We start from the raw sequence: 25988 nt of genomic DNA, 5'->3' as shown, positions 1-25988 counted from the left end.
CATTTTTATAGTGCTGACTTCCCCATATCAATTCACCTGTTTGCCTAAATGCCCTCATTCACTTTCCCAAACATATAAAGAAGGCCTCCTTCCTTCCTCCCTTAACTTGTTGCGATCATGTACTCCACTCACTGCTGGCCCTTCTTGTGTACTTGGTTGCCTTGCTTCTTGCCCTCTCATTGCTAGAATTGTTTATGCCTCCTCCATTCAATCCAGTATTGATAATTCTTCTTCCTAGTTCAATGACCATCCCGACTTCTCAAGTAAAGAACACAGCATTTCATTTTTCTTTGCTTTTGTAAACCTTCTCTACCTCTTTTTTCTTGCACCCAAAAGAGCTCCACCTATTAACCCCACACCTGCCCTTTCCTTTGCTTACCTCCTATATTATAAGTCCCTTGTCAAATAACTCCTCTAGCTTCCCAAGGTGGCACCATATCATCTCAAATTCTGAACTTTGCAGCCAGTCCTGATTCTTTTGCTATGGTTTATGTGAATGACGTGACTGTATGCCCATTGTTCAGCAATGCAGCAGTAACTTGCAGATACCTCAGTTCATCTTTTCTGCAGGCAACTAGATCAGATATTCTTCCCTTTCTGGCTTCATCAATTAAGTTCTGTCTAAAACCGTCCAGGTGAAACTAGTGATTTCTCCATTTCTGAATGGTGATGAAGCAGCAGTGAGAAAAGTGTGCACTATCATGAAAACATACAGTGGTGCAACAATTTACCTTCTGTGTCTAAACATGGTAGGTGATGGGGAGTGGGGTGTGACTTTAATACACTCTTTACAGTAACTCATACTCCTGAGTTCAGTTTCTGAAGAGTAGAACTGGCATTGCCATTGTTCTCAGGTACTGTCTTTCATGTAACCAGCTTCTTCACTCCTTTAGTATCACACAAACACAAAGGCTGGCTTTGTATTACCTGCTTGCATAAATGATTGGGCCACTGACTATAGATTGCTAATGAAAGTGTAAATGAACAATTTCTGCTTAATTTCACAATGCATTACAGACTGCCCTTTGATGCTGACTTATTCTCATTTTTGCCAGTTAACAGCATACATGTCGTATACCAGTCAGATACATAAAATAGAATTGCTGTTTATTTTGGCCATAAAATAACCCTCCCTGTTAATAATACCATAACTTACACCTAGCAAATTAACTAAAAGTTGCCAGATTCATCGGAGGTACACATCTTACTGACAACAGCCACTGAGGTGGCTCCTCACATTAGCAGCATGCCTCTCTTTGTAGCTTTCTTCAAACACATCAGGATATTTGTATTACTGTAGTGAAAAACTGCACTGAAGGATAACAGCATAATTTCATTTATGGAGACATTGTTAGAGAAGAGAAAGTCTTTAAGTTGCGTGATATGCAAAATGTTACCCATTTAAATACATGACTTCCTTAGGACCCTTCTACATGCAACAAGTGTTGATATTTAGAGGAATTAAAGCCATGGCACTATGGAATAACATAGATTACTTGCAGATGGAATCTAATTGCATGACTAAGAAACTGTCTTTACACCATTTCACCATACATCATCTGTTAATATGAACAATTATTTCTTAAAAAGTGGTATTATAGTAGCAGTAACTTCACTCTGAAGGGGTTTCAAACTGCATGCATTGATATGTAAAGACCCATATTTAATTTTTTCATAAGAACAAATTTGGTTGAGAGCATATTACACTTTCACTCTAGTAGTTGCTTCTGCTGTTTCAATATTTTAAATGCTGTATTGTTGTTTACCCATAGCAGGGACAATAAAGAGGGAGAAAAAAAGACAGAGAATTTGAGCATTTAATGACTGAATCCCATTACAACCGCGGTGGTGGTGCTGTGGTAGCGTTGTCATCTCACAGTAAGACATTGTCCTGTTCAATTCCCAGCTAAAGCGTCTTCTGTGTGGAGACATGCGCGAATGGGCGTACCTTCATTGAAGGTTGTGCGTCAGGGCTGGCAACTCGGTACGTAAAAATCTACTGCCAATCATTAGCAGACCGGAGTTCCGCTGTGGCGACCCCTAATTGGGAAAAGCCGAAAGATACAACAACAATGACTAAATTCCACTGTTGTCCTTTAGTAAAGCAATCCATCTCTTAACTTTCTACTCACAGTAACAGACGGGTTAAGAGTATTCTTTCTACTTCGGATGTTAGTAGTTATTATATACACAGACTGATGAATATCGAACAATCTGATCAACTGTCTCTTTTGTAAAAGTAAAATCAAAGCATTAAGACAGCAAAACTTATAAACGTTCACCCATCCAAACTAAACAGATTTTAGACTAGCTTCTCTTTCCAGTCATCCTACGAATAGTCAATATCAAATATTTGTATAACTTTTATCCTCATGTTGGTGTTGTACATACTGTGTCAAACTGAAAAAATCCTCTCACATTTTAGACATATTTCTGTAAATATTAATGATCAAATGCCAGTCATGCTTTGGACATTTTATATTTTTCGGTGATACTGCCAGTTACAGCATAAGACATACATTTGAATATTCATAAGTGTTGTATTTCTCTAATTCCATACAAAGGTAATGTTTACTCTCAGATGATCTACACAGTTACAAAACCAGCTAAAGCATATGTCTCATATGATGTATGATGAATCTATATGGTGTATTCCTTCTATATCATAAAGCATTGACTATAATCCACTAATTCTCACTCCAGCCATGTAAAACAAAATATAGCCTTTCGTGAACATGCTCACACTGGGATCTTCATTGTACTGTAACTTAATAATGTTTGTGCTGACTTGTTACTGTAATTATGTTATCTAGGTTCAGAGCAGACCCACAAAATGTAGTACTGTTTTTAATACTATACTGTTACTCAGCTAATCACATATTGCATGTCCTATATTGCTGCCAAGTGTCCTTTTCTAACTAATTCTAAGTTGTACTACCAGACTTTTTTCCCATTTTTATCAGTACTATGTTTCAAGACTCTCTGTCAACCTACAGAAGCTGGAGTTAAAGTTGTTTCTGTAATTCCTTTAACTGTCTCTTTACCTACTTTAATCCAGAACAAAGGATGAAGCCCATTCACAGCCTTAAACTGCCATACTAAAGTATGTAGACAGAGCACACTTAGCACGAGTGCAGGAAATGAACCTTTCAAAACAAACATGGAATATCATGATAAACATGGAAAAAGTAAATAAATAAAATACAGTCTCCATATGAAGGTTAACCCTTACACTGAAAGCCTGGTATTTTATTAACAGAAGTCAACACCATAACTCTGACTGTAGGCAAGATACCGTATGTTTAACTGATACTCATTTTTAGGAATTCTGCATCCTGTGTCCAGCCTTAGACATGATATAAACAAAATATAACTGGGGGTCAGTCTACCTATTCAATGTCAGCCTCATAGCAACATTCAGTTGGGTCTACACTTAATAATTGCACTACACAGACCAAGATTATGGCACAGGTAATGAAGAGGTTCTTTTAAAATATCAAAGCAAACTCAGCACACAGGTGTATAAAGTACCCTTGTTGACATAAACAAGGAAAGAAATTCCACTAATTAAACAATTAAAAATTAAAGCAATATTAGTTAAACATTAAAAGAAAACGCAGAAGTTTATCTAGAGGTATCTTACCATGTTAGATGGATTTGTAGAGTAGTCATTAGTTAATGGAACAGCATTAGAGCTGTTGCTAAGATCTGAAGCATTGCCAGGTTTCATGAAAAGAAAGTCATCACCATCTAACACCGGGGGTAAACAAGTCCTCGTGTTTTCCGGTTGGGAGATCAATCCACTTGGGCGCACTTCCACATATCTAAGAGGACCATCTGAATTCAGCTGTATCCTTAGACTTTCTGCAGTATAATTGTAAGGGTACTTATAATCCAAACTTTGCTCTCTGCAGCAACAATAAGGTTCTGCAAAGAAAGGGGTTCCACTTTTTCCGTTTCTTAAACACTTAACGGCAAGTGCTGTAAAGGTTAGAAATGAAATAAATGAAATTACTACTAATGCGATTATTAAATACAATGTTATATTTGAAGAACCAGAAGACAGGACGGGCGTGTCCTTGAAACTTGAAAATCCTTCTGCTTTATTGTCTTCCATAGTTAACACGAGTGTGACAGATGTAGAAAGGGATGGTTTCCCACTGTCTTTCACTTCCACTATAATGGTTTTGACATTTTCTTCTAAATCCTGGAAGCTTTTAGCTGTGCGGATTTCTCCTGAATAGGGTGATACAAGGAACAATCCACTGTCTTGTGACTCTTGAAGCCTGTAAGATAGCCATGCGTTATAACCACTGTCCTCATCAACTCCTACTACCTTCATCACCAGATGACCTACATGTGCTGAGCGGGGTATAGTTTGTTGGATCATGGAGCCCTGCACAGGGCTGGGATAAATAATTTTGGGAGCGTTATCATTTTGGTCAACAATGAAAATATAGACTGTCACGTTGCTTCTCAATGGAGGAACACCAGCGTCCTCAACCTGGACCTGTATTTGGAAAACGTGGGCCTCTTCATAGTCAAAGGAACGAGCACTGTACAGTGAGCCGTTTTTGGAATTGATGTAAAAGTAAGAGGAAATGGGGACATTTGGAATACTGTGATCTATTATTGAATAAGAAAGCTTGGCATTTTTACCTTCATCAGAGTCAGAAGCCAACACCGAACAAAGGTACGATCCCGGATGATTGTTCTCCCGTACCTGAACTGTATAGGACGTGTGTAAAAAACGGGGGGAATTGTCATTCACATCAGCAATTTCAATAAAAAGCAGTCTTTGGGTGGACAATGAAGGAACCCCTGAATCGACAGCCTTTAATGTAATGTTATAATACGATGTGGTCTCACGATCCAATAAATTGCTTGTTACTAAAGAGTAATGGTCCTCAAAAGATGGTACGAGCTTGAATGGGACGTTGTGGAGTATTTGAAGGTGAACCTGCCCGTTTCCCCCGGAATCCTTATCGCTGACAGCGATCAAGGCAACCACGGTGCCCGGGAGGGCATCTTCTCTGACCGGAGTGGTCAGCGAGTTTATAATCACTTCAGGGGCGTTGTCATTCATATCAATGAGGTCTATGGTGAGTGTACAGTATTCTTCCGCAGATGGTGCACCCCTGTCTCTGGCCTTTACTTGTACAGTGTATTGTCTGGTCTCTTCAAAATCCAACACATCGTTTGTGCTGACCTCTCCTGTTCGTTTGTCTATGATAAATCCTAAATACGAATTACTAGAAGAGTGACCCCTTCCAAACGAATACTCAATTTCCCCGTTGACACCTTCATCTGGATCTGTGGCATTTATTTGTATCACAATAGTTCCTATGGGGGAATTTTCCTTAAGTCTCACGTTATAAAACGACTGATTAAAAATAGGTGCATTATCGTTAATATCAATAACCTTAACGAGAACGTTTACCGTACCTGTTAAAACTGGATCACCCCCGTCTGCAGCCGTTAATATCAAATAATGAACCGCTTGTTGTTCCCTGTCCAGCTCCTTCTGCAGCACAATTTCGGGCACTTTGACACCATCGTTTTGGGTTGTCACTCTGAGAGTAAAATGTTCGTTTGGAGTAAGCCAATATGTTGACAAAGAATTGGATCCAGCGTCAGGATCCCGCGCTGCATCTAATACAAAAACCGACCCGACCTTGACTGCTTCTATTATTTCTAGAGTAACATTTTCAGCAGGAAATCTGGGTGAATTGTCATTTATATCCAAAATCTCAACTTTTACGCTACTCATTTCCAGTGGATTGTCTAATATCAGCTGAAGACCAAGAAAACACTTAGAGCTTCGACCACAGAGTTGCTCCCTGTCGATTTCTTCATCCACAAATAGGGTCCCATCTTTGGGATTGACTTTGAAATACTGCTTATCAGACTTAGAGACAACCCTAAGGTTACGACTAGAAATACTCGACAAATGTAATCCCAGATCTTTTGCGAGATTCCCAATCACAGTACCACGAAGTAATTCCTCAGAAACGACATACTGCATTTGTCCATAAATTCTTCCACAAACACAGATGATGACCAGCAAAAAGAGCGCTTTTGTTTGAAGGACCAGTCCAGACGCACTATATTTCAAGGCGTAACCCATTTTAGACTTGGAAATCCTTCACGGTTGCGTTTACTAGACTTGCCTAAATCACAGAAAAAAGTTTTATCAAAATAAGCAAAGCAGTACGCTTTATTCTTAGGTTATGACTGCGTATTCCACCAGGATAGGACAGTCACATCCACTTAAAGGTAGGATTTTTGCGGCAGACCGAAACTAGATCTCATTGCCGACTTGAGCTTTTTATTGGTAGATGGCGCCACACAGCTTCTGCCAATAAAATTGCCAAAAAATCCCGGAGTACATACAGTTTAGTACACTCGAAAACATGGACGCAACATCAGAAAGACAGATCTTTGGATGTTTTACTCTGGACAATAATTTATCGTAAATTTGATCATCTGAATACAGGTCATGAAACCCACGAAAAACGCATTGTCCTCCACTGACCAAGGAATCCCAAATGGTACTGGTGCTATTGACCATATGCTAAAAAGGTAAGGTCCATTTCCTGAGTTTTTTTTCCCACAGTGAAAGAAATGCATTAAAGCATGTTGATCAACGGTTTTTGACGATATAATGTATAAGAGCCAGTGGTTAAATCAATCACGAGTTGTAAAAGGACCGCCCTATAAGATTTAAAGTTTTTCTGTAAAACATCATTTATTGCTGTATTACTTTATCACCCGCAGCATTTGGGGAGAAAATCATACTATAGTACAACCGGTATTTCATCCCCAGGTGGTCGAGGTGAAATTCAACAAGCGTCTATAGCCCGAAACAGGTGCGGGGGCAAAAACATAGATCGCTGTCGTCCAATTATTGATGGGACGATTTCTAAGTGCGTGCCGGCAGTTATTCAGTTCTTTTGACAGATTTTGACCCTGGAAAAAAAAATATATATATATATATATATATATATATATATATATATATATATATATATATATATATATATATAAGTTCGAACTCCTGGGGAAGAGCAGGGGGACTGCCCATCCCTTGATCAAGAGCTATTTGTTTTTAGTGCGTTATATCGTCAGGACTCCTACTTTATTGCGTTTAGGTATAATGAACATACTACAACAGTACTAAAACACATGTTTTGGAATCCAACACATTTAAGTAGCATGTCACCACGTGGAAAATGTTGCTGTAATAATGTTTTGATGACAATTTTTAACGCACTTGTTAACTGGGTAAGTCCACTGGATACAAATGACCCCTTTCAGGAGTGAGTGAGAGCACTGACTGGCTAACTGACTTACTTAAAGCCACAAAGTAGACAAATTGAGGTGGAAATAATGAAACCATGTACCCTCGATTAAAGAAGCAGCTCGTTGTCAGTTCAGATCCTCTGCACTATCTGCCAGACAAAGGAAACGTGCACTCCGTCAGTAGTACCCCACACCTGTCTGCAGTGACCGGACAAAAACTTGCACGTGCTGAAGACAGCACTGCAAGGCATCACTGATTAACAAACTAGAAAATGCTTCAGTATTATTGCAACAATGAAATGTATTGTAATATGTCATTTGTTAATATAACTGTGCAATTTGTATTTGAATGGCAACAGAGTTGTACTTATTTTTCTTTTATTTTCTAGCACACGTTTTACCCTGTTTAAGGTTATGGGGAAATGGGAATTATGCTAACAATCGCTGAGCATAAATCGGACTTTGTAGTAGCCCAAAGACCCCTCAGAACTTAACTGAAAAACAGGGGAAATTCCCCAGTTCCTTGGCCAAATTAATCTTAGTGATACAGGAAACTGAAGATAAGAGCTTTGGGGGCCAATATTTTCCCTCCAGAACTTGGCTATATTCCTATTATGGTGTCTAATGAACATCAGTGTTCAGAAGGAATTCTTCCCACGGATGACTCAGTGCTCAAAATGGCCATTGGATCATAAAAACTGGGATAACAGTGCAGTGTTTAGCATAGGTAGATTAACACTTACATTACAGTGTTTAGCATAGGCAGATTAACGCTTACAGTGCAGTGTTAAACATAAGTAGATTAACACTTACAGTGCAGTGTTTACCATAGGCAGATTAACACAGTGCAGTGTATAGCATAGATAGGTACAAACTTACAGTGCAGTGTTTAGCATAAGCAGATTAACACTTACAGTGCAGTTTAGTATAGGCAGATTAACACTTACAGTGCAGGGTTTAGCACAGGTAGATTAACAATTACAGTGCAGTGTTTGGCACAGGCAGATTAACACTTAGTGACACTTCATGTACTCAACAGGCCATTCAAAAGGAAACAGTCATATGATAACCTAATACTTAGCTATGAGGAAATCTGTCCTTATGGTAATTTTAAACCTAATCAATTCGCCCTTAGGGGGAATCAAACCCTATACCTCTTAAATGTGAGGCAAACACTTTAACCATTATGCCAACTCCCAGTGCATGTTACTGTGAAAGACATGGCATGTTCCCCCTTTCATGTTTCAAAGAGTGAAATATTTCTTATAGAAGTGTTCAGATGCAAACGCTGCTTTGGCCTGTAGTAAGATTCTTCCAAGTCCAAGTTTAAATGACTATCATTTCAGTAACACAAACCCTGTTAATGTTTAGTTACATAAGGTTTGTTATGAGAAAAAAAAATACTATAATTGGGATGGTCTGTTAAAGGGAATCATTGTTTCTATGGCCCTGATGATTTCTGTCTTAAATGGGGGGGGGGGCATATAATCTACATAGTATACCCTATACTCAGGACCATATATTGGAACTAGTCTGGGTCTGTTTGAAGTGGCTTGTATGTTCTGAACATGCTTTCCAGGCCATCTTGTATTGTAAGGGGCCTATCTGCACTTTAGTGAGAGGACTGTGCTGATTGGAACGTGTCTGGTAAAGGGAGGCCAGTCTAGGGCCTGGAATAAGCATCCACACTGGTCCTTTTAAATGTTTTAAAAGCTTTTTATCAAGTTTTTAGCTTTTGATATTTAGGCCCTGCATTTGAGAAGGTTTCTGCTTGTTTATACATCACACAGCACCATGCACTTCCGTGCAATTTTGCGTTAAAGCTGGACAGTTAAATTCAACAAATGTTCCCTAAAACCCAGGCATTATATCCATCCACTGAGCTCCTCCATGATCGATTCTATAAAGCCACCCCTAGTGACAGTAGTCTTCAGCCAAGTATTATGGACAGTTGGATTACTCTTATTTCTCCTGCCAACCTTGATGACTGGGTCTCTTGAGGCAGTGTAGCATCTGCCTCATGTATGCCGACAAACATCTACTAAAAACTCACTCTAGTACAGAGTGCGAGAGATGTACCTACACCAAGAATCTTGAATCCATGCTCTCTCTCACTCAAAGCAGTAACATGGAAAAGGTTGTCAACTCACCCACTACTACACATGCACATAGTACCACTACTCATATACATAGTATGCATCAAACATGAAAATCTACATACACGGAGGTTCTCTCGAAAACCTTATTGAAACACCAAAGACCTCCAAAACACAAGACTGCTACAACTAACACAATCTCCACAGCACCCATGACACATAGCAACACCAGTGTCTCACCCACCAAGCCCGTAAGATGTAACACTAAAAAAAATGTTCTTGTCATTGGAGACTCACTAGTGAAACAGACGGATGTCCCGCTCACCAGGTTGGACAAAGAGAAAGTCAAAGTGAGTTGCCTGTCTGGTGCCAGGCTTCATCAGATCATGCATGCACTCAGGTCTGTCAGCAACAAGTACCATTACGACTCTGTCATAGTTCATGTTGGTGTGAATGACTTAAGACATTCCTCACTGGGCTATCTGAAGAGAGACGTGGTTGAACTCTCTCTGTATGTGTTCCAGGCAGGAATGTCCCTAGCTTTGAGCAGCATATTACCCTCACCTAGAATGATACCACAGTATAAACAAAAAATGATTGATTTCAATAATTGGCTTAGCTTTTGGTGTCATTCAAAGGGGATCCAGTTCCTGTCAGACTGGGAAGCCAAGGTCAAACCTCGTTGCTTTGCCAGACATGGTTTGCACCCATCACCTCTAGGCTTTCATCTGTTGGCAAATATTCTTGCCTCTCCCATAGTGCCTTTTTTAGGCAAGGTCTCAAAAACAACATTACCAACGTGAAATTAACCAATCAAAACAAAATAAGGGTCATGCTGCAAAATGCGAGGAGCTTAAACCAAAAACTGCACTCCCTAGAAGCACTTGTAACACTGGAAGATGTAGTAGATGTCTATGCAGTCAGAGAAATCTGGTTCAAGCCCTAGATAGTACCCTACCCTTGCAAGGCTATAATGCCTTCCACACCTTTATACCACTAAATGAAACTGTGAAAACCAAAGGAGGCTGTGCTGCAGTCTATATTAGAGATAAGTTCACTGGAGAACTCCATTGAGTTATTCCATCTCCAGGTTATGGTGGGTAAGACCCCCATTCAAGTCATAGGCAACTATAGATCTCCCTCCCTGGGTCATGATACCCATGAAGCCTACTTGACTAAACGGGAGACAATCCAAATTTTAGCTAACACACTGATTACAGGGGATTTCAATTATCCCACCATCAAGTGGGAAACCTACACTAGTCCTAACTCGCTAGCACAAAAGTTCATTGACTTTGTTAATTCCAATGCCCTAGAACAAATTGTCCATACCCCGACAAGAGGAACAAACATTCTAGATCTGGTCCTCACCAACATGTCAAACAGGTGCACTGCTACAACTGTTGGACCCTCATTGGTTAAACCTGACCACAAATCAGTCATCTTCAAGCTGACACTAACACCAGAACTCACAAAGGGTGAAAACAGACTAAAACACTTCACCAAGACAAACTATACCCTCCTTGGTGAAGGTATAAATGCATTCCAAGCCCCACTCCAAGCTGGAAGTGATAACTACACTGAAGCTTACACTAAAGCCCTGTACAATTACTTGCATAAGTGTATAAACTTAGCTGTGCCAGAAAGATTTAAAGCTAGAGCCCCAAGTAAAAACAAGCTGCCATGATGGATGTCCAACATCAACAAATGTTACAATAAACACAAAAAAGTTGCTGTCGAAGAAAACAAAGACAAGGCCCCAACAATGGAAAAGCACCCTCCACAGCCTCAACAGGCAAATAAGACAACTTGTCAAATCCTCCAAGGGCTCCTCTGAGAAAAACTTATCAAGTACAGCCAAGGATAACTATAAGGCATTTTACAGTTATATATGTAGCCTAAAAGGTAGGATCCAAGCATGTGCAGAACTAATGGCCAATGGTATTGCATACACTGACCCCACAGAGATATCAAACCTGCTAGCAGAAAGGTTTGGTAAAAATTTCACTCCCTTACCCCCTCCTAACTTATCACAAATCTTCCCCCCAAACTTCCCCACCCTCGCCCTACATATCTGAAGAGCAGGTCCTCACAGCCTTGTCTGAGGCAAAAAAGCAGCCTCTATGGGACCAGATGACATCCCAGGCTGTCTTCTAAACAGGCTAAAACATGAACTAGCATGACCACTATGTACCCATTTCAATCATAGCCTAACCACAGGCTTTGCTTCTGCAGAATGGAGAAGAGCAACAATTACTCCCTTCCACAAAGGTTGCCTAGCAAGAGACCTGGGGATTTACAGACCCATAAGCCTGAACAGTCTCATCTGTAAGACTATGGAATGTATCATTATGGACCTCATAAAAAAGACAAATTTGGTAAAATATGCTGATGATATGAAAATTGGGGCAGCACAGTGGCACAGCAAGTAATGTTGCCACCTCACAATAAGAGGTTTTCTGGTTTGATTTTTTGTCTGGGGTGCATTCTGTGTGGTGTCTGCATGTCCTCCCTGATTCCAAAGATATGCAGTAGGTGGATTGGACACACTAAATTTTCTGTAGGTGTGTGTGTGTGTGTGTGTGTGTGTGTGTGTGTGTGTGTGTGTGTGTGTGTGTGTGTGTGTGTGTGTGTGGTATAGAAGAACACGCATGGCAGGGATAGCCTCCCATCTGTGCAAACATTGGCTCTAGATGACTGTCACTGTTGAAGTGACACCCTGACCCCATGTGCCAAAGTAGGAAAAGGGGGCTGTGGATAGCCAGATAAAAACTGATGTTGTCATATATAAAGAAAAATATATAATTTCCCTGTATTACCACTGTTGAAGTGATACCCTGTCCCCATATGCAAAAGTGTGGGAAAAAGGGGTTGTGGATGGGTGGAAAAAATGCTGTTGTCATATATATAATGAAAATTATACAATTTCCCTGGATAGTTAGATATCTTTGTCTCACTACTCAAGGAGTCAATTTAAATAACAAGAAATCCAATGCGATACATTTTGGCTCTCCTCATGCCACTGACCCAATTGTCCAGGGCACTGAACTATTGTCAGTTGTTGACTATTAAAACTCTGGAGTATTGCTAGATACAAATATTTGTTTTAGAAGTGATGTTGACTGAATTGGGATAAAGGCCTTGAGGAAGGTATATTTCTTATGTAAACATATGATCACAAGGTCTCCACTGTCATTAACAGATAAGCATATTATATATCTCTTAAATTAGACCCATGACTGACTACTAATTCCTCTTTCTGTTCATATTCTAAGGAAAATTTGTTGTCCCAATAATGTGCATAAAGGAAATTTTTCTGAAAGGATTGAATCCTAAAAAGGCATGTCTTACTAAGAATGATTAAATTACTTAGGCCTTTATTTAATCATGCATTGATACATTAAAGGTAGATTGCACTGTGATTTTACTCAATGAAGTTTAGAATTTTATTGCATCCCTACCTTTAGGACAGTACTAGACTTCTACAGGCTAACAATGTGACATATAAAATCTAAAGGTTTAATACAGTCACTGGACAGGTTTATTTATTATTGTTGGTCATATATTGTAATAACTCTCCATTGCCATTAGATGTTCTAAGTCTATAACTTCTGTGGGGGAGTCCTTCTGTCTGTATGATTATTGTATTGAAATCTGTGTTCTAACATGGCCAATCTGGTCCAAACATAGGAAATTAGAAAATTACTGCCTAAGGTTTCTCTTGAAAAAAGGCTACACATAGGAGACCTGACTTGTTCAATAAAATGTAAATGAACAAATGCATTACAATATGCCAGTTTATCACAGAATACAGATGGACTCACATGCACACATATCGCAATCATATCTAAAAGAAATCTAGAGGATCACCAGTTCACCTACAGCATGTCTTCAAGACTTGGAAAAAAAAAACAGAACATCCAACAAAACCACGAATGAATGCTGATACGCCACATAAAGTACCTCATCTGGGAACTTACCAAAAATAAATAAATAAAAAATAAATAAATAAAAAAGAACAAGCTCTGTGAAGCAGCAATGCTAGCCACAGCAAAACTGTGTTGCAATACAATTTAACAGTTTTATGGAGTATTATCTCTGACATCACATTTACTGCTACAGCAAATAAAGCTTTTTCTGAACTGCACTTAAACTATTCCTATTACCACACCTTTTATTTGTGTGGTTATAGACACTGCAGTAGTACTATCATATATTATCTGCTAGATGAAGTATACAATGCTGTACATTTGTGTGAAGGCTGCCAGCCAAGCCCGATAGAATTTTATAGATAACTCAGATATCACAAGGTTTTATAGATAATTTATTTGTAAATATTAATGTAAACCATAGGCTTGTGTCTTAAATGGTAAAAATAGTGTTACACGTGGAACTGGAAAAAAATGTAACAACGGTGCACTCTACTGACCAAGTAAAGCATGTTGTGATCCTTTGATGATAAAACTCGGTGTCAGTGAGTCTAAAGTGAGGCATCCTGCCTATTGTTTAAGGCCAGAGTTAATGGCCAGAATTTGCATGCATAAATGTCCTTTATTGCTCTGGTTTCTGCCCAGAGGTGAAGAATGTAAATGTAGTTTCTGTTAGCCTGGGAACCCAGGGAAGTGTGAAGAATGATGTAATGTGAACCAGGAATGTGATTTTAAAAACAGAGAGAATCAGAGAGCATTAAACATTTTTGTCTTGACCATCCAACTCATCAGCACTCTGCCTGTGTTCTATATGTAAGTTTATCTTAGACTTGTGTTTTCTCTTAGAAATAGCTAGAAACTATAAAGATTAGACTAAGTGTTTTTCTGTGATGTCAGAACTGTACTGCTGAATTATTTTAAGTATTTCTCTGTGATCTCTGAACTCTTGACTAGCACTGTGCAGTAAAAAGTATTGTCTTGTGTTTTGACTATTTGTTATTAAATATTTTTAAACCCTTTCAACTGGGGCTGTTTTTGTAGAGATAATTTAAGCTCTTTAGAGTACTTGCATGCCTTTGGTAAAGTATTACAAAGCCACCCCAATAGCTTTAGGCCTGGGCTATACTACCAATTGGATAATACTATTGCACAGTAATAATTGGACACCCTTTTAAGGGCCTTTGAGTAGCTGATAAATATTAGTGGGTGGTGGCAGCTGGTACTACCATATCGTCTGGGAAAAAGGGGCACAGCTGGAGAACCTCTGCCAGCATTTCCCAGGAGTGTCTGTGTGGTTGTATAAACTGTTCTCAAAGTGTGTGAGTGTGTGTGTGTGTGTGTGTGTGTGTGTGTGTGTGTGTGTGTGTGTGTGTGTGTGTGTGTGTGTGTGTGTGTGTGTGTGTGTGTGTGTGTGTGTGTGTCAGCTACCTAGGCAGGGACATGAAGCACTGGTTGGACAGAGAGGGCGCTGGATGTTTTAGCTTGCCTGCTAGGCTGAGATCTAGACCCTATAGCTGTGCCAGTGGGGAGTCTTACTGGAGAGTGAGGGAGTAACCAGCCCTGGACTGACTGTGATCTCTGTGTACTGTTAAGGGAAATTGCACTTTACTGTGTGTATTAGTTATCCTTTCCTCCTATATGAGACATCCCTCACTGGTGTTAGTGGTGAGGATTGAGGTTGCTTGATTGCTGGGCCAGGGCACGGGCATCACAATTTGTACAGGTCACTACTGAATGACCCTCACTCTGCCTCACTATTTATTGAATTTTTATAATTCTCCTTTGATTTTACTGCACTTTTATGCTGTTTACAGCATGTCTGATGCTGGCAGAATTATCAGAGTCAATACAATAACATGGACTATGCAAACTATCAATCATGGACCACTTTTCATTCACTAAGCTATGTTCTACATGTCTGAATGAAGACAGTAGCTGAGAACAATCATATGTACTGTTTCAGTCTGTTTCCATAATCACCTGCCAAATTACTGGTAGCTTTAGAGCTAACACTGTATGTTCAGGATACACCCATTTTGCTACACTTTGCAAATAAATATAATATTGTATTTTTTGTTGCCGATTTGATACAATAAACTGCAGTAACATATCTGCTGTACTTAGTTATTCTCCAGGAGATTTTCTCAACAACAGTACTTAGGTGAAACAAAAGTAATTTTGAGGTTATTTTTAGGTTAATGTAACAATATACAACTCTCATGCAGATTTATTATATGTATTTATTCATTCATTTATTTAATCTATTTATTTTGCATTACAGACTCTGCTTTTGAGGTTGAGATTCATGGAAAGGGCATACATAATGCGTTAGAAAAACATCAGTGTAAAATTTAAAACATGTAATTCACTAACACAGTACTTTGGGGTCGAATGTGTTGACATTGCAGTTAACATCCCTTTATGTAATACAGTGTACCTCTTTCTGGGGACTTGTACTCACCCTAACAAAGAAACACTTTAAATGGGATGTGTCATAAAAAAATAACCACATACATAATTCTGCAGTTTTGCACCCAGAAGACCTTCCTGCAAGAGACATTCTTTAACTGTAGATAAAAGCCTAGTGTCCCATGTAACAGTCTCCAGCTATTATTCATCACTTGCTGTATCAGCACTGAAACTGTATTTTTAAATGCTTGTCTTAACCAGGCAAATCTGTTAGGTACAATGGCTCTTTTCAGTGACAATGCCTGGTTAAGTGAATTGTACAGAATCAAACAGCGGGCAACTGGAGGCTGAGGAGAAGTGAACATAGGACTGCAGGATGAAACTAATTATCAACTCACAACATTCATTTTCTGCACTAAATAGCTAGTGGATGACTTAAAATGAGATTGTTGTAAAATAATCCTGCATAAAGAAGCTCAAATCAGTTTAACAAGTTATGGAAACTTATGTTGTTATTGATACTGATTAATGCCATGCAAATGAAGCTGGACAGCTATAAGTACCACTTGTTAAACTTTCCTGGTTTCTTATAGATTAGTAGAAATAATAACTTGGAGTCAGAATACATTTAAGTAAATCTACAGTCAGTATTCTCTGCTCCTTTCAGATGCATGCTATGGGCTATTAGTAATTTGTTCCAGAGAATTGCTTGCAGGTTATATAAAGTTTCCCTAGCCTTTGCAATTTTATCCAAGGCCTGGAAATGAAATGTTTCATGACAGTAGTAAATAAGATTGGGTGCTATATGCAACGAGAGGCAGCTTTGAAATGCTAAAATAACTGACGGCATTGCCTTAACTGACATCTGCAGATCAAGAATGAAACTGAAAATAAAAAATGACTTAGGAATATAAAGTTTAAATTTCTGCACAGAGGATTTGTACACATAAAGTTTGTTTTAGTTTCTGTTCAGATGACTCATGAATACGTTTCAGTTTCATTTTCTGTTCAGTTGACTCGTGAACATAATAATTCAGTTTCAGTTTATGCTCAGACTTTAGTTTATATGATAATTTCTCTCTGAAAGGCTCACTAGTGTAACAGTGCTTAATGGTACAACAGTACCGTAGCACTCACAGGTCTTGGATCATGCAGACTGGGCACTGTAGCCAGAGGAATAGCTAGGCATTTGGAGCCCAGACTGAGACCCTCATTCGTCCCCCTCCCCACAGAGCAAAGCTGTTAGAAGAAATGCCTTGACAGCAGCTTTTCACAAAAACATAGACCAAGAGGCTCAAAAGCATATCCAAACAAGCAGTTTTACTGAAAGTGCGAAGCATTTTTCACAGTTAATCATTTAACTGTCATACAATATATAACAAACATAACACAAAGTAGCAATTTAAAGAAACCACACAGATATTAAAAACAAAGCAGAATTCATCACAATCAACTTTTGTTTGCAAGTACAGTCCAAATGCCAACAGCAGCATAACACTTTATACTATTAATAGCTTGCTAAGTATGAACTACAGCAGAGAAAATCATGCAGTAACTGTGGCTGGTGTACAGACACAATAATTATGACCCCCAAGGGGAGAAGCAGCTAAAATATACACCTTGACTCTTCAAAATACATCCATAATGTACACTGCGCAAAAAAGTCTAGTGTGCATTATAATATCATCTGTATTTGAAATTTACATCATATCAACAGCGCCTTGTAACATAATGTTTTAACAATCAATGCTAGTTCAGTGAATGCTGGGCCATCTACACAGCAATGTATGGTTTACAGTCTGCTAACAGTAAACCCGCCGTGGCATAAGATACTAGACACTCACACTGAATATGTTTTCTGTTTAGCAACAGGAGTGTGCTCTACTAGACAATATAGGCTGTACATCTGAGTGTTTTTTTTTTTCAGTTAGAAAATGACCCCAAACCTAAAAAAATAAATAAAGATAAATGCAAACTGTAAGCAAATAGGTAACAGAAGAAATCAACAATTATTGGGGAGGGGGTGGTCCCTTGGATTAAAAATTTTCTGACAATATTAGTCATTTATCTCATGCACACAGGATATAGGGTTTGATTGTTACCTTTGGGATGAGAAATCTGGCTTCGCTTAAAACGGCCCACAAGGGTAGTTAGCCTAGTACTAAATATGAACTTAGACACACACACTTGTTTTGTTACTGCACAACTCATAATAGGTTTATATTCAATTCTCATGCTAATCATCAATAAAGGGAGTGTCTGAGCTAAAATTATCTTCATTTTATTTAAAACACACATTAAAAGAGCCCAGTAATAATCCTTAATATCAAATCCAATAACTATTTGTACAATGCACTACATACACCTATCCTATTTTATGATACTCTATAGCTGTTTGAGCACCAAGTGAAAAAAAGTTTCCAAAGCCAATGTCTGGCTCAGACATACAGTACACTACTTTGGGTAATGCTATTTGTTATTCTGCAAATATGCAACAATCATGAATATTTAAGGTACTTTTATGGAGACCTCAAGAAGCCTATTAAAAATAAAGAGTCCAGTGAGGCCTCATTTTTGTTTGATATTTCTCCTGTGTTCACCCAGACAACAAATGGACTTTCACAGTATTAAGCAACATGTGCTGAGTACTTAGCCCTGGCTTCTGACCATACCTCTTAACTGTCCAGATTTCTGTAGAATATCTAGATTTTCACGTCATACAACTTGTGTTTTTTCTTGCAAATCAGTGAAGATTGAAATTATTAAATAATAAGTTTGTGTTTCACACTTCATTTCCTTCAGAAAATGCATATTAATATGAATCCTCTTATTCTAGCAACTTTCTAAGTTTACATTTTATAAGAGCATTATTTAAAACCTGTCCTTGTTTTTGGGCCTTTGACCCCATTATTTTAGGCATTGTCCAGATTTCTTGTGCAAAGAAGTTGAGATATATTCACCCCCAAACTGTTTTCATGAGAAGCAGAAACATGTTACTTTTTTCTGTAACCAAGGAGACTAGTAACATAAATTTGGAGGGTGTGTGCATGTATGCATGAGCAATCAAATGACATCAAAATGAATCACTTCCCACAAAGGTCCCTTTATTTATTTATCATTTGTTTACTGAGTAAGTCTGACTGGGACAGAGCCCATTTTCAGTGGAGGCCCAGGGAGAAACACTCCAGACGCATGTATTTAGTAGTTTGTCCATGCATGCACAAGCACCAAAATGAAACACTTCCCCCAAAACCCCCTTCCGTAGTTTGTCCATGTATGCACAGGTACTGAAATGATACCAGAATTAAACAATTCCTGCAACAATCCCTTCAGTAGTTTTGAGCACTCAAATGGCACCAAAATGAATCATTTCCCCAAAGATCCCCTTGGTTATTCTGTCTAAGTATGGAATAGCACTAAAATTAAACATTTCCCCCAGTGACCCCTTTCAGCAGTCTGTCTATACATGTATGCACAAGCACCAAAGTGAACTAGTAAGTACCCCTACTTATGTCAGAGATTTGTCAATTTCTTTCTTCCCTAGTCTGTTTCCCCAGGTACCAAATGCACCCAAAGCAAGTGACTTCACTTGGGAAAACATTACATCCCTCAGCTCGCTATAAGCAAGAAATATACAGCACAAACCACTGCCTGTCCTGCACTGTGGCACTGCCCCCCTCTACCCGCACAGCCAATCTCAGGTATTTTTAGGGCAGTGCTAAAGCAAGATGATGTAAGCAAGTGTGGGAGGCACGTAGGAGTGTTTTGGACATTCGTTGAGGATGTATGCGTTGCTGTTTCCCTTAAAGGGAAATTAAAAAAAAAGTATTTGAATGAAAACATTCTTTTTTTTATTTTACATCAGTGGGTTGCACCCTTGAGAAGACAGCACCCAAAGTGATTGCCCTATTCACCCTGCTCCAGCTATGCTACTGGCTGTAGTAGTATTATGACACTGTTTTCCCTCTAAATTGATGATGACACTGAAATGTCTCACAGGAAAACCTGACTGATTGTTTCAATTGTGTTAGTGCATTTCTTATTTACCACATTTTTATGGCATAACTGCTCTTAATAGAGTGCTCAGAACAACAGATTTATTTACATAATTTGCACCAGTATACAACATATTAAAATCCTGCTGCTTGACACAACATTTGAAAATTCAAATAAAAACATGACAAAATGATAATTTCTTTTAGCCAGGTAAATGAAACTGTGTTTACAAGGCTAAGAACATGAGGATAGGAAGACAGTTGGCTAAGAAACCTTGTACCCCAATGTGAATATAATTTTTTTTCTTCTACAAAACTGTTCTTCTTCTGAATAATGTGTATCAATAGAGCGAGTACTGCTAAATATATAAAGTTAGTAACTCTGCTCTTAAAACCATTCCTTTAATGGACTCACAATGTTTTCTTTGACCCTATATTCATGGTATACCCTCCCTTGTCAGGACACAGTGAATTCACATGTGCTTAGCTGTGTGACAACCTGCATGTCTTTGATTAATGTTATCTAGTCTATGTGCACATTTTAAATACAGATCTTTTCAGTAATTTGTAAACTGCTACATTTACTATTCAATCTGCATGCACTTTTGCAAAACATTGCATCTGTATTTTGCCTGTGACTTGAGTCATTGAAAACAGTGGCTTACCAAGACCAGCCCATTTGGCCAAAAACAGAAATTAGTAAATAACCATAAAATAAGCTATTTAGCAAACGAACTAAGAATCTCAAGCATCGTTGGGTTGCAAAAATTAAATGGTTTCTGAACATAAGCAGGTCCCTAAATATATAACGCTATTGAGCACAGTGTGTCTGCATAAGATGAATTTAACATACAATTGACATGGCACTGCTGACGTTTAATGACACAACCATACAAATTCACACTGTATGACAGACTATAACAGAAAAATGGAATTGGAATATATGGGTCTACTTTGAAAGGTTGAAATTCCAAAACTTCAAAATTTAGTCTGCCGAGACCAGAATATCAAAGTTTTGGAACTTCAAACGTTCTTAATGGAGATCGCCATACAGGTAGAATGGGAAATTTAGCATTTTCCTCACTGTAGTGCAATCACAGAGCTAGAATATTTATTTAGCAGGGGGTGTGGGAGGATGCAGAGGGCTTACCTCCCCTACAAAAACATTAAAAAAAATGTTTTTTTTATTTTTATTTTATTAAAGTTTCGAAGTTCCAAAACTTTGATATTCTGGTTTTGGCAGACTGCATTTCAAAGCTTTGGAATTTTAACTTTTCAAAGTAGATCCACATAGATTATATATATATATATATATATATATATATATATATATATATATATATATATACAAGTTGATTGAAAAGGATAGTGACGGACTGTAGTTTAGGGATAACAAAACCTAGTACTGATGAAATGTAGTTTTCCAGTCTTAAGGGTAGTAAACACTTTCCTTACGAAGAACAAACCAAGAAAAAGGAAAACTAGATGTACAGGAATGATATCAGCAAATGACTTGCTAAAGTAGACTGTTGTCATAAATATTTATGTAAGATCCATGTTAAAGACCACCTTGCATTCTTATTAAAAATAAGAAAATAGGATTTGAGCTGGTATTACTTGCTTACCTCATGATTTATTAAGTAAAAACAAAAGATGAATGCTTTCACTCTTGTCAGAGCTTCATCAGGTATGTTTCAAATAAAAAAATTACCAAATCTGCAACAGTTAAGACATTCAAAATAAGCAGTGCACTAAGCAATAAAGAGGTAAGACAAACCGATCTTTAGAAAAAAAGAACATATAAAGAAATGTATTGTTGTATTAATTCTTTAGACAGAGACTGCCTGTTTCTTAAACTGTGTATACCTGTGGTACCTGGACCGTCTTATAAGGCTAACTCATTTTTAGAGATTTTGTAGCAAAATGATTTTTAAACCATTTATTTGTTCAGTTCTATGTTTGTAATATTAATACCAGGCGTGTCATTTTTGGCTGAAAATTAAATGAGCCACTTAACTTATTCGGTTACCGGATGATAAAATAAATACACAAAAATATAAATAAAAATTACATTGTCTTCTGAAATCTAAAATTCTGAATTTAACTGCAACTACATTTTATAAAAAATACAATAAAACATGCATAAGAGAGAAAACATATACACTGCATTAAGAAATATGGCATTCTGAGTTTAATTCCATCCATGCTTATTTTTAGTTGCATGATCCTTGCATACAATTTAATAATATTCTGGTTTAAAGAAGAGATACTGTGAAGACTTTTCCTCATGCTATGTTTGTTAAATAAGTTTGAAGACCAGCACTATCCTTTTTAGTTATTATCCTTTGCACACAGTCTGTTATCACAGATATCTGCTCAGCAAAATACAATCAGGTTCATTATTTACATGTAATGTCATAAATGACTCATTAATTTATTATACTGACATCTGTCACTAGTGACTTTCTTTCTTCATACATTCCTGCTTCAGTTACTTACTCTAAGTTTAGTCGCACAACTAAAAATGGTACAATATTGGCACTTAAACACTCAAACTGTCCATGAATACTATATGTGCATGTATGTTTGTGTGTATTTGTGTGTGGTTGATGGTAATAGACAGCCATGGTAATTGGAGAAATTTGGATTGTGAGCTCTGACATTTTGTCATGAAAACATTTTTCTTCTTCTTGGGAGAGGTCAATGTTTATTCTCTCTTTATAAAACACTGAAAAAGACTAGCCCCAGAAATGATCCCTGTGGTATCCTGCTTATTATCAACATGAGCTGTTGTGGGAAAAAATACTATATAAATAATAAAGGTGAGAATAAGAGGATTAATTAAGAAGAAAGTAACACGACTGTCAGGTTTACAAGGCAGTGGTGTTTAAGGCCTGGAGTTCCGGGTGACCTCACCTTGCCAACTGAGACGTCATCAGTGATACAAGTACCCAGCCCTATGGAAGCAAAGTCAGACAAACGGATTTACCTATGTGGATGAAATTATTACTAAAATAGACATGATGAGCCTAAATCTGCACACTGGAATCTTCCATGGATATGTAACAAGTAGGCTGTGTATGAAACAAAATAACTTCCAGGAGTTGTTACAGCTGATCTACTGCCCATATTAAGGATCAAAAACCAATTTGGAAACAGGGTAGAATAGCTCAAAAGTAAGGTTCACTCCATGAGCATTCAGAGGACTAGAAAGCACAAGCTGTGTGAAGCAGATAAACCCAAGGAGTGTGGAAAGTAATTACTTCATTAAATACTGGAAAATAGCTCTAAACCAGTCTAAACAAGTACAGTGACCACATCTCCCCCTATCTAGCACAAGTTATGGCGAGACCAAGGACTATCACTGAGTTGCCTAGGTGATCTGACCAGTTGAACTTGTAGTAAAAGGTTGTTAGGCAAAAGAAAATCATGCTCACATTTGGTAAGGACTTGAAGAGAAGTTTATAATCTTGTCTAGGCTCTACCAAACTATGTTGAAAATTCTCAATTTTAAAATTTGCAGTCCATTTTAGGAGTTTTGGAACCAGAATGGTTTTTACTGCCAGACTGATAATAAAATGGATAAATAGTTTAAGATGACCAATATGGCTGCCCTTGAACAAACCATGGATGACGGAGGCTTGAGCAAGCTATGGATGACAGTGGCTTTGAAAGAAACTATTATACCTAAACTCAGTTGTAGTTTCTGAGAAAATGCATTTACTTTTCTCACTGTATAAATAAGGGAAATTGATTTTTGTGATATAGATGCATTGCATGTGAGTGCAGTGAGATGTCTTAACTCTGGTTAAGTGCCCCCATTTTAGTATATATCAAGTGTTTCCTACTTATCTTGTACAGACTTTAAGTTCATAATGAGATAAAATGTGTTCCTCTTACTTTTAAGTTTAAATTGAGGGGAAATTTGTTACATTTTTGGGGATGTGAAAGATTGGAATCAGTGCTTTGGAAAGGAAACCTACTGTGTACCTTAAGGTTACCTACCCAAGATAAGTCCATTAAATACATAATGGGCTTTAGAAATGTTTATCAAATATGTTCATTATTTTCAAACAGAGAACTGATTTTCAAACCAACTCATAAGGACATCACTAAAATACCATAACACGTTGAATATTAAATACATTTTTAAATGTAATAAAAACACAATATTGAACATTCATCACAAAATATCTGCATATTGTTTAATACTGTTAATTAAGGATACCCCATAAAATGTTATATTTCACACAGTACAATTCAAATCTAATGAGTTAGTTTACCCATGTAGACAAAACACCTTTAATTTTCATGTTTCTGTACACAGTGAAGTCACAGTTAAAATCAAGAATACAAAACACCTTAGTCTTAAATGTCAAACTAAATTTGACATTTTGCATTAAAATTAGATATGAACATAAATAAAAAATATATGCTTGTAACACAACACATTTCTATTTTTATAAACACACTTAAGAAATACGAGTAATAACTTAAGGGAATTTAAAAATAAGATTAGGTGCAATGTGGGAGAAAGAAAGTTTATACAGGAGATAATGCTTTTTTATGTTCTTGGGGACTTAGTGTGTTAAACTTGACTGTGTATTTTGAACCCCCTTGTCTCTCTCTCTCTCTCTATATATATATATATATATATATATATATATATATATATATATGTATATATCAGAATGGTGACAGCTTGCATGTTTGCATGTATATGATAAAAGAGTACCATTAGAACTGGAATCCGAATGAACAGTTACTGTACATTATGCGACTATAGCTAACACTATGGTCTTTTATTTTCCATCTTTGTACAGATTTCACAGATTCCTTCTCAGATTCATTTAGATCTTCTTACTAAATTCAGCACCACTGATGATCCTGGCAGTGCCTGAGTTACTGACTTCATCAGGTCTCTAAACCAGTACCCACTGTTACTGAATATTTTGCCATTATTTGTGCCTATCAGGAAAATATCAGCTGAAAGTATAATAATTTGCTGTCTTTCACACCGTCTTCATTACTTGGTATGGTTTTCATGAACAAAAAGGAAAGCTTTTTCAGTCAGCAACCATTTACAAGTACAAGCAACACAGCTTGTCACATTTCACTAACATTCATCTTTTAGAAAAGAAAACTTTCATTTGACCACTTCCACCAAAGATGGGTAACACCATCAAACCTAAAAGATTAACTTGCATTGCACTTTAACTAAGTGAAAGGGTACACTTAGTGATAAGTGGCTGAAGTGCTTTTCTCAGACAGATTCTCTTATGGTAAATATTCTGATCTAATAATAACTGTGAAACAGTACTGCATCTCAGTTCAGATCCCCAAATCAAATGTATTCCATGAGAGTGGAGTGTTGGAAATAAAATAACTTTGTGGATTTTGGGATTCAGCCCCTCTCCTTCTGTCACAATTTGGTTTAGCTAAGAAATAGGGGGCTTCTATTTTCCAGTGAAGCCTGTTAGCAATGTAGATGTATGGATGTGGCATCTGAAGGCTGATTTTTTATCATATTGTATCACAACTACTTTAATATGAGCAACAAATTTATTTTATTATGTTCTTACTTATTAGTTGTCTTTTGTATTGTCCTAACATTAAAACAAGTCATAGTGATGAGTTTATTAATTAGTGTATGGGGTGCTGCAAAGAAGGCCAGAATATGTCATACTTAGAATTGCATTCCAAAAGTAATTTATATACTTGGTTGCCACAGACGTGGCCAACCTCATCATTAATTGACTATGTAAAGACATCCATTTGTTTTGAAAGGAAACAATCTGCTGATTTCTAACCTGGACATAATTTGTAGTAATAGAAAATGAAATTTTAAAAGTCATGTTTATTCTTATAGTATTTTGGTCTGTTTACATTAAATAGTTTCCTAATGTTACAAGTAAAGCTAGACAGCTAGTGTCTTACACAACATGTTTTCATGTGTCTCTTTTTCTTCTGCAATGCAAAAAAAGCAGGTCTAAGATTTTAGGTCTGTTCATGTTAGTAGGAAAGCTTCTTGAGTGCCACTCAACCTATGTCTGAGTAACCTCCATAGAACAAAAGACTCCAGAGGATTTCAGAATAATAATGTTGAGTATGATGAAATGAAGACAGGCTTATTTCTTGGGATGAAACATTATTAAAGTTGGACTTTGTTATCTGGCCTTTTTTGCATTTATTTATGCATTTATTGCTAAATGACATAACACCCTGCAATGGCACACAGATCATAGTCTTCAAGCAAA

The 25988-nt window shown here is 37.5% G+C and overlaps 1 protein-coding gene across 1 annotated transcript in view; it reads right to left on the bottom strand.

Annotated features, from left to right (window-relative positions):
• Positions 1-6270, bottom strand: part of LOC122800419 — a 325449-nt gene extending 319179 nt beyond the window's left edge. Inside the window, exon 1 of the mRNA XM_044069866.1 lies at positions 3644-6270. Within this exon, the coding sequence (XP_043925801.1) occupies positions 3644-6127 (2484 nt within the window). The 5' untranslated portion in view covers positions 6128-6270. The remainder of the gene's footprint in view (positions 1-3643) is intronic.
• Between the last annotated feature and the right edge of the window lie 19718 nt (positions 6271-25988).

Source organism: Protopterus annectens, chromosome 4.part0, assembly GCF_019279795.1.
Source record: "Protopterus annectens isolate FY-2018-M chromosome 4.part0, PAN1.0, whole genome shotgun sequence".
Lineage (NCBI taxonomy): Eukaryota > Metazoa > Chordata > Ceratodontiformes > Protopteridae > Protopterus > Protopterus annectens.
Note: the sequence above shows the minus strand (reverse complement) of the source record. Positions and strands in the feature narration are given on the sequence as shown.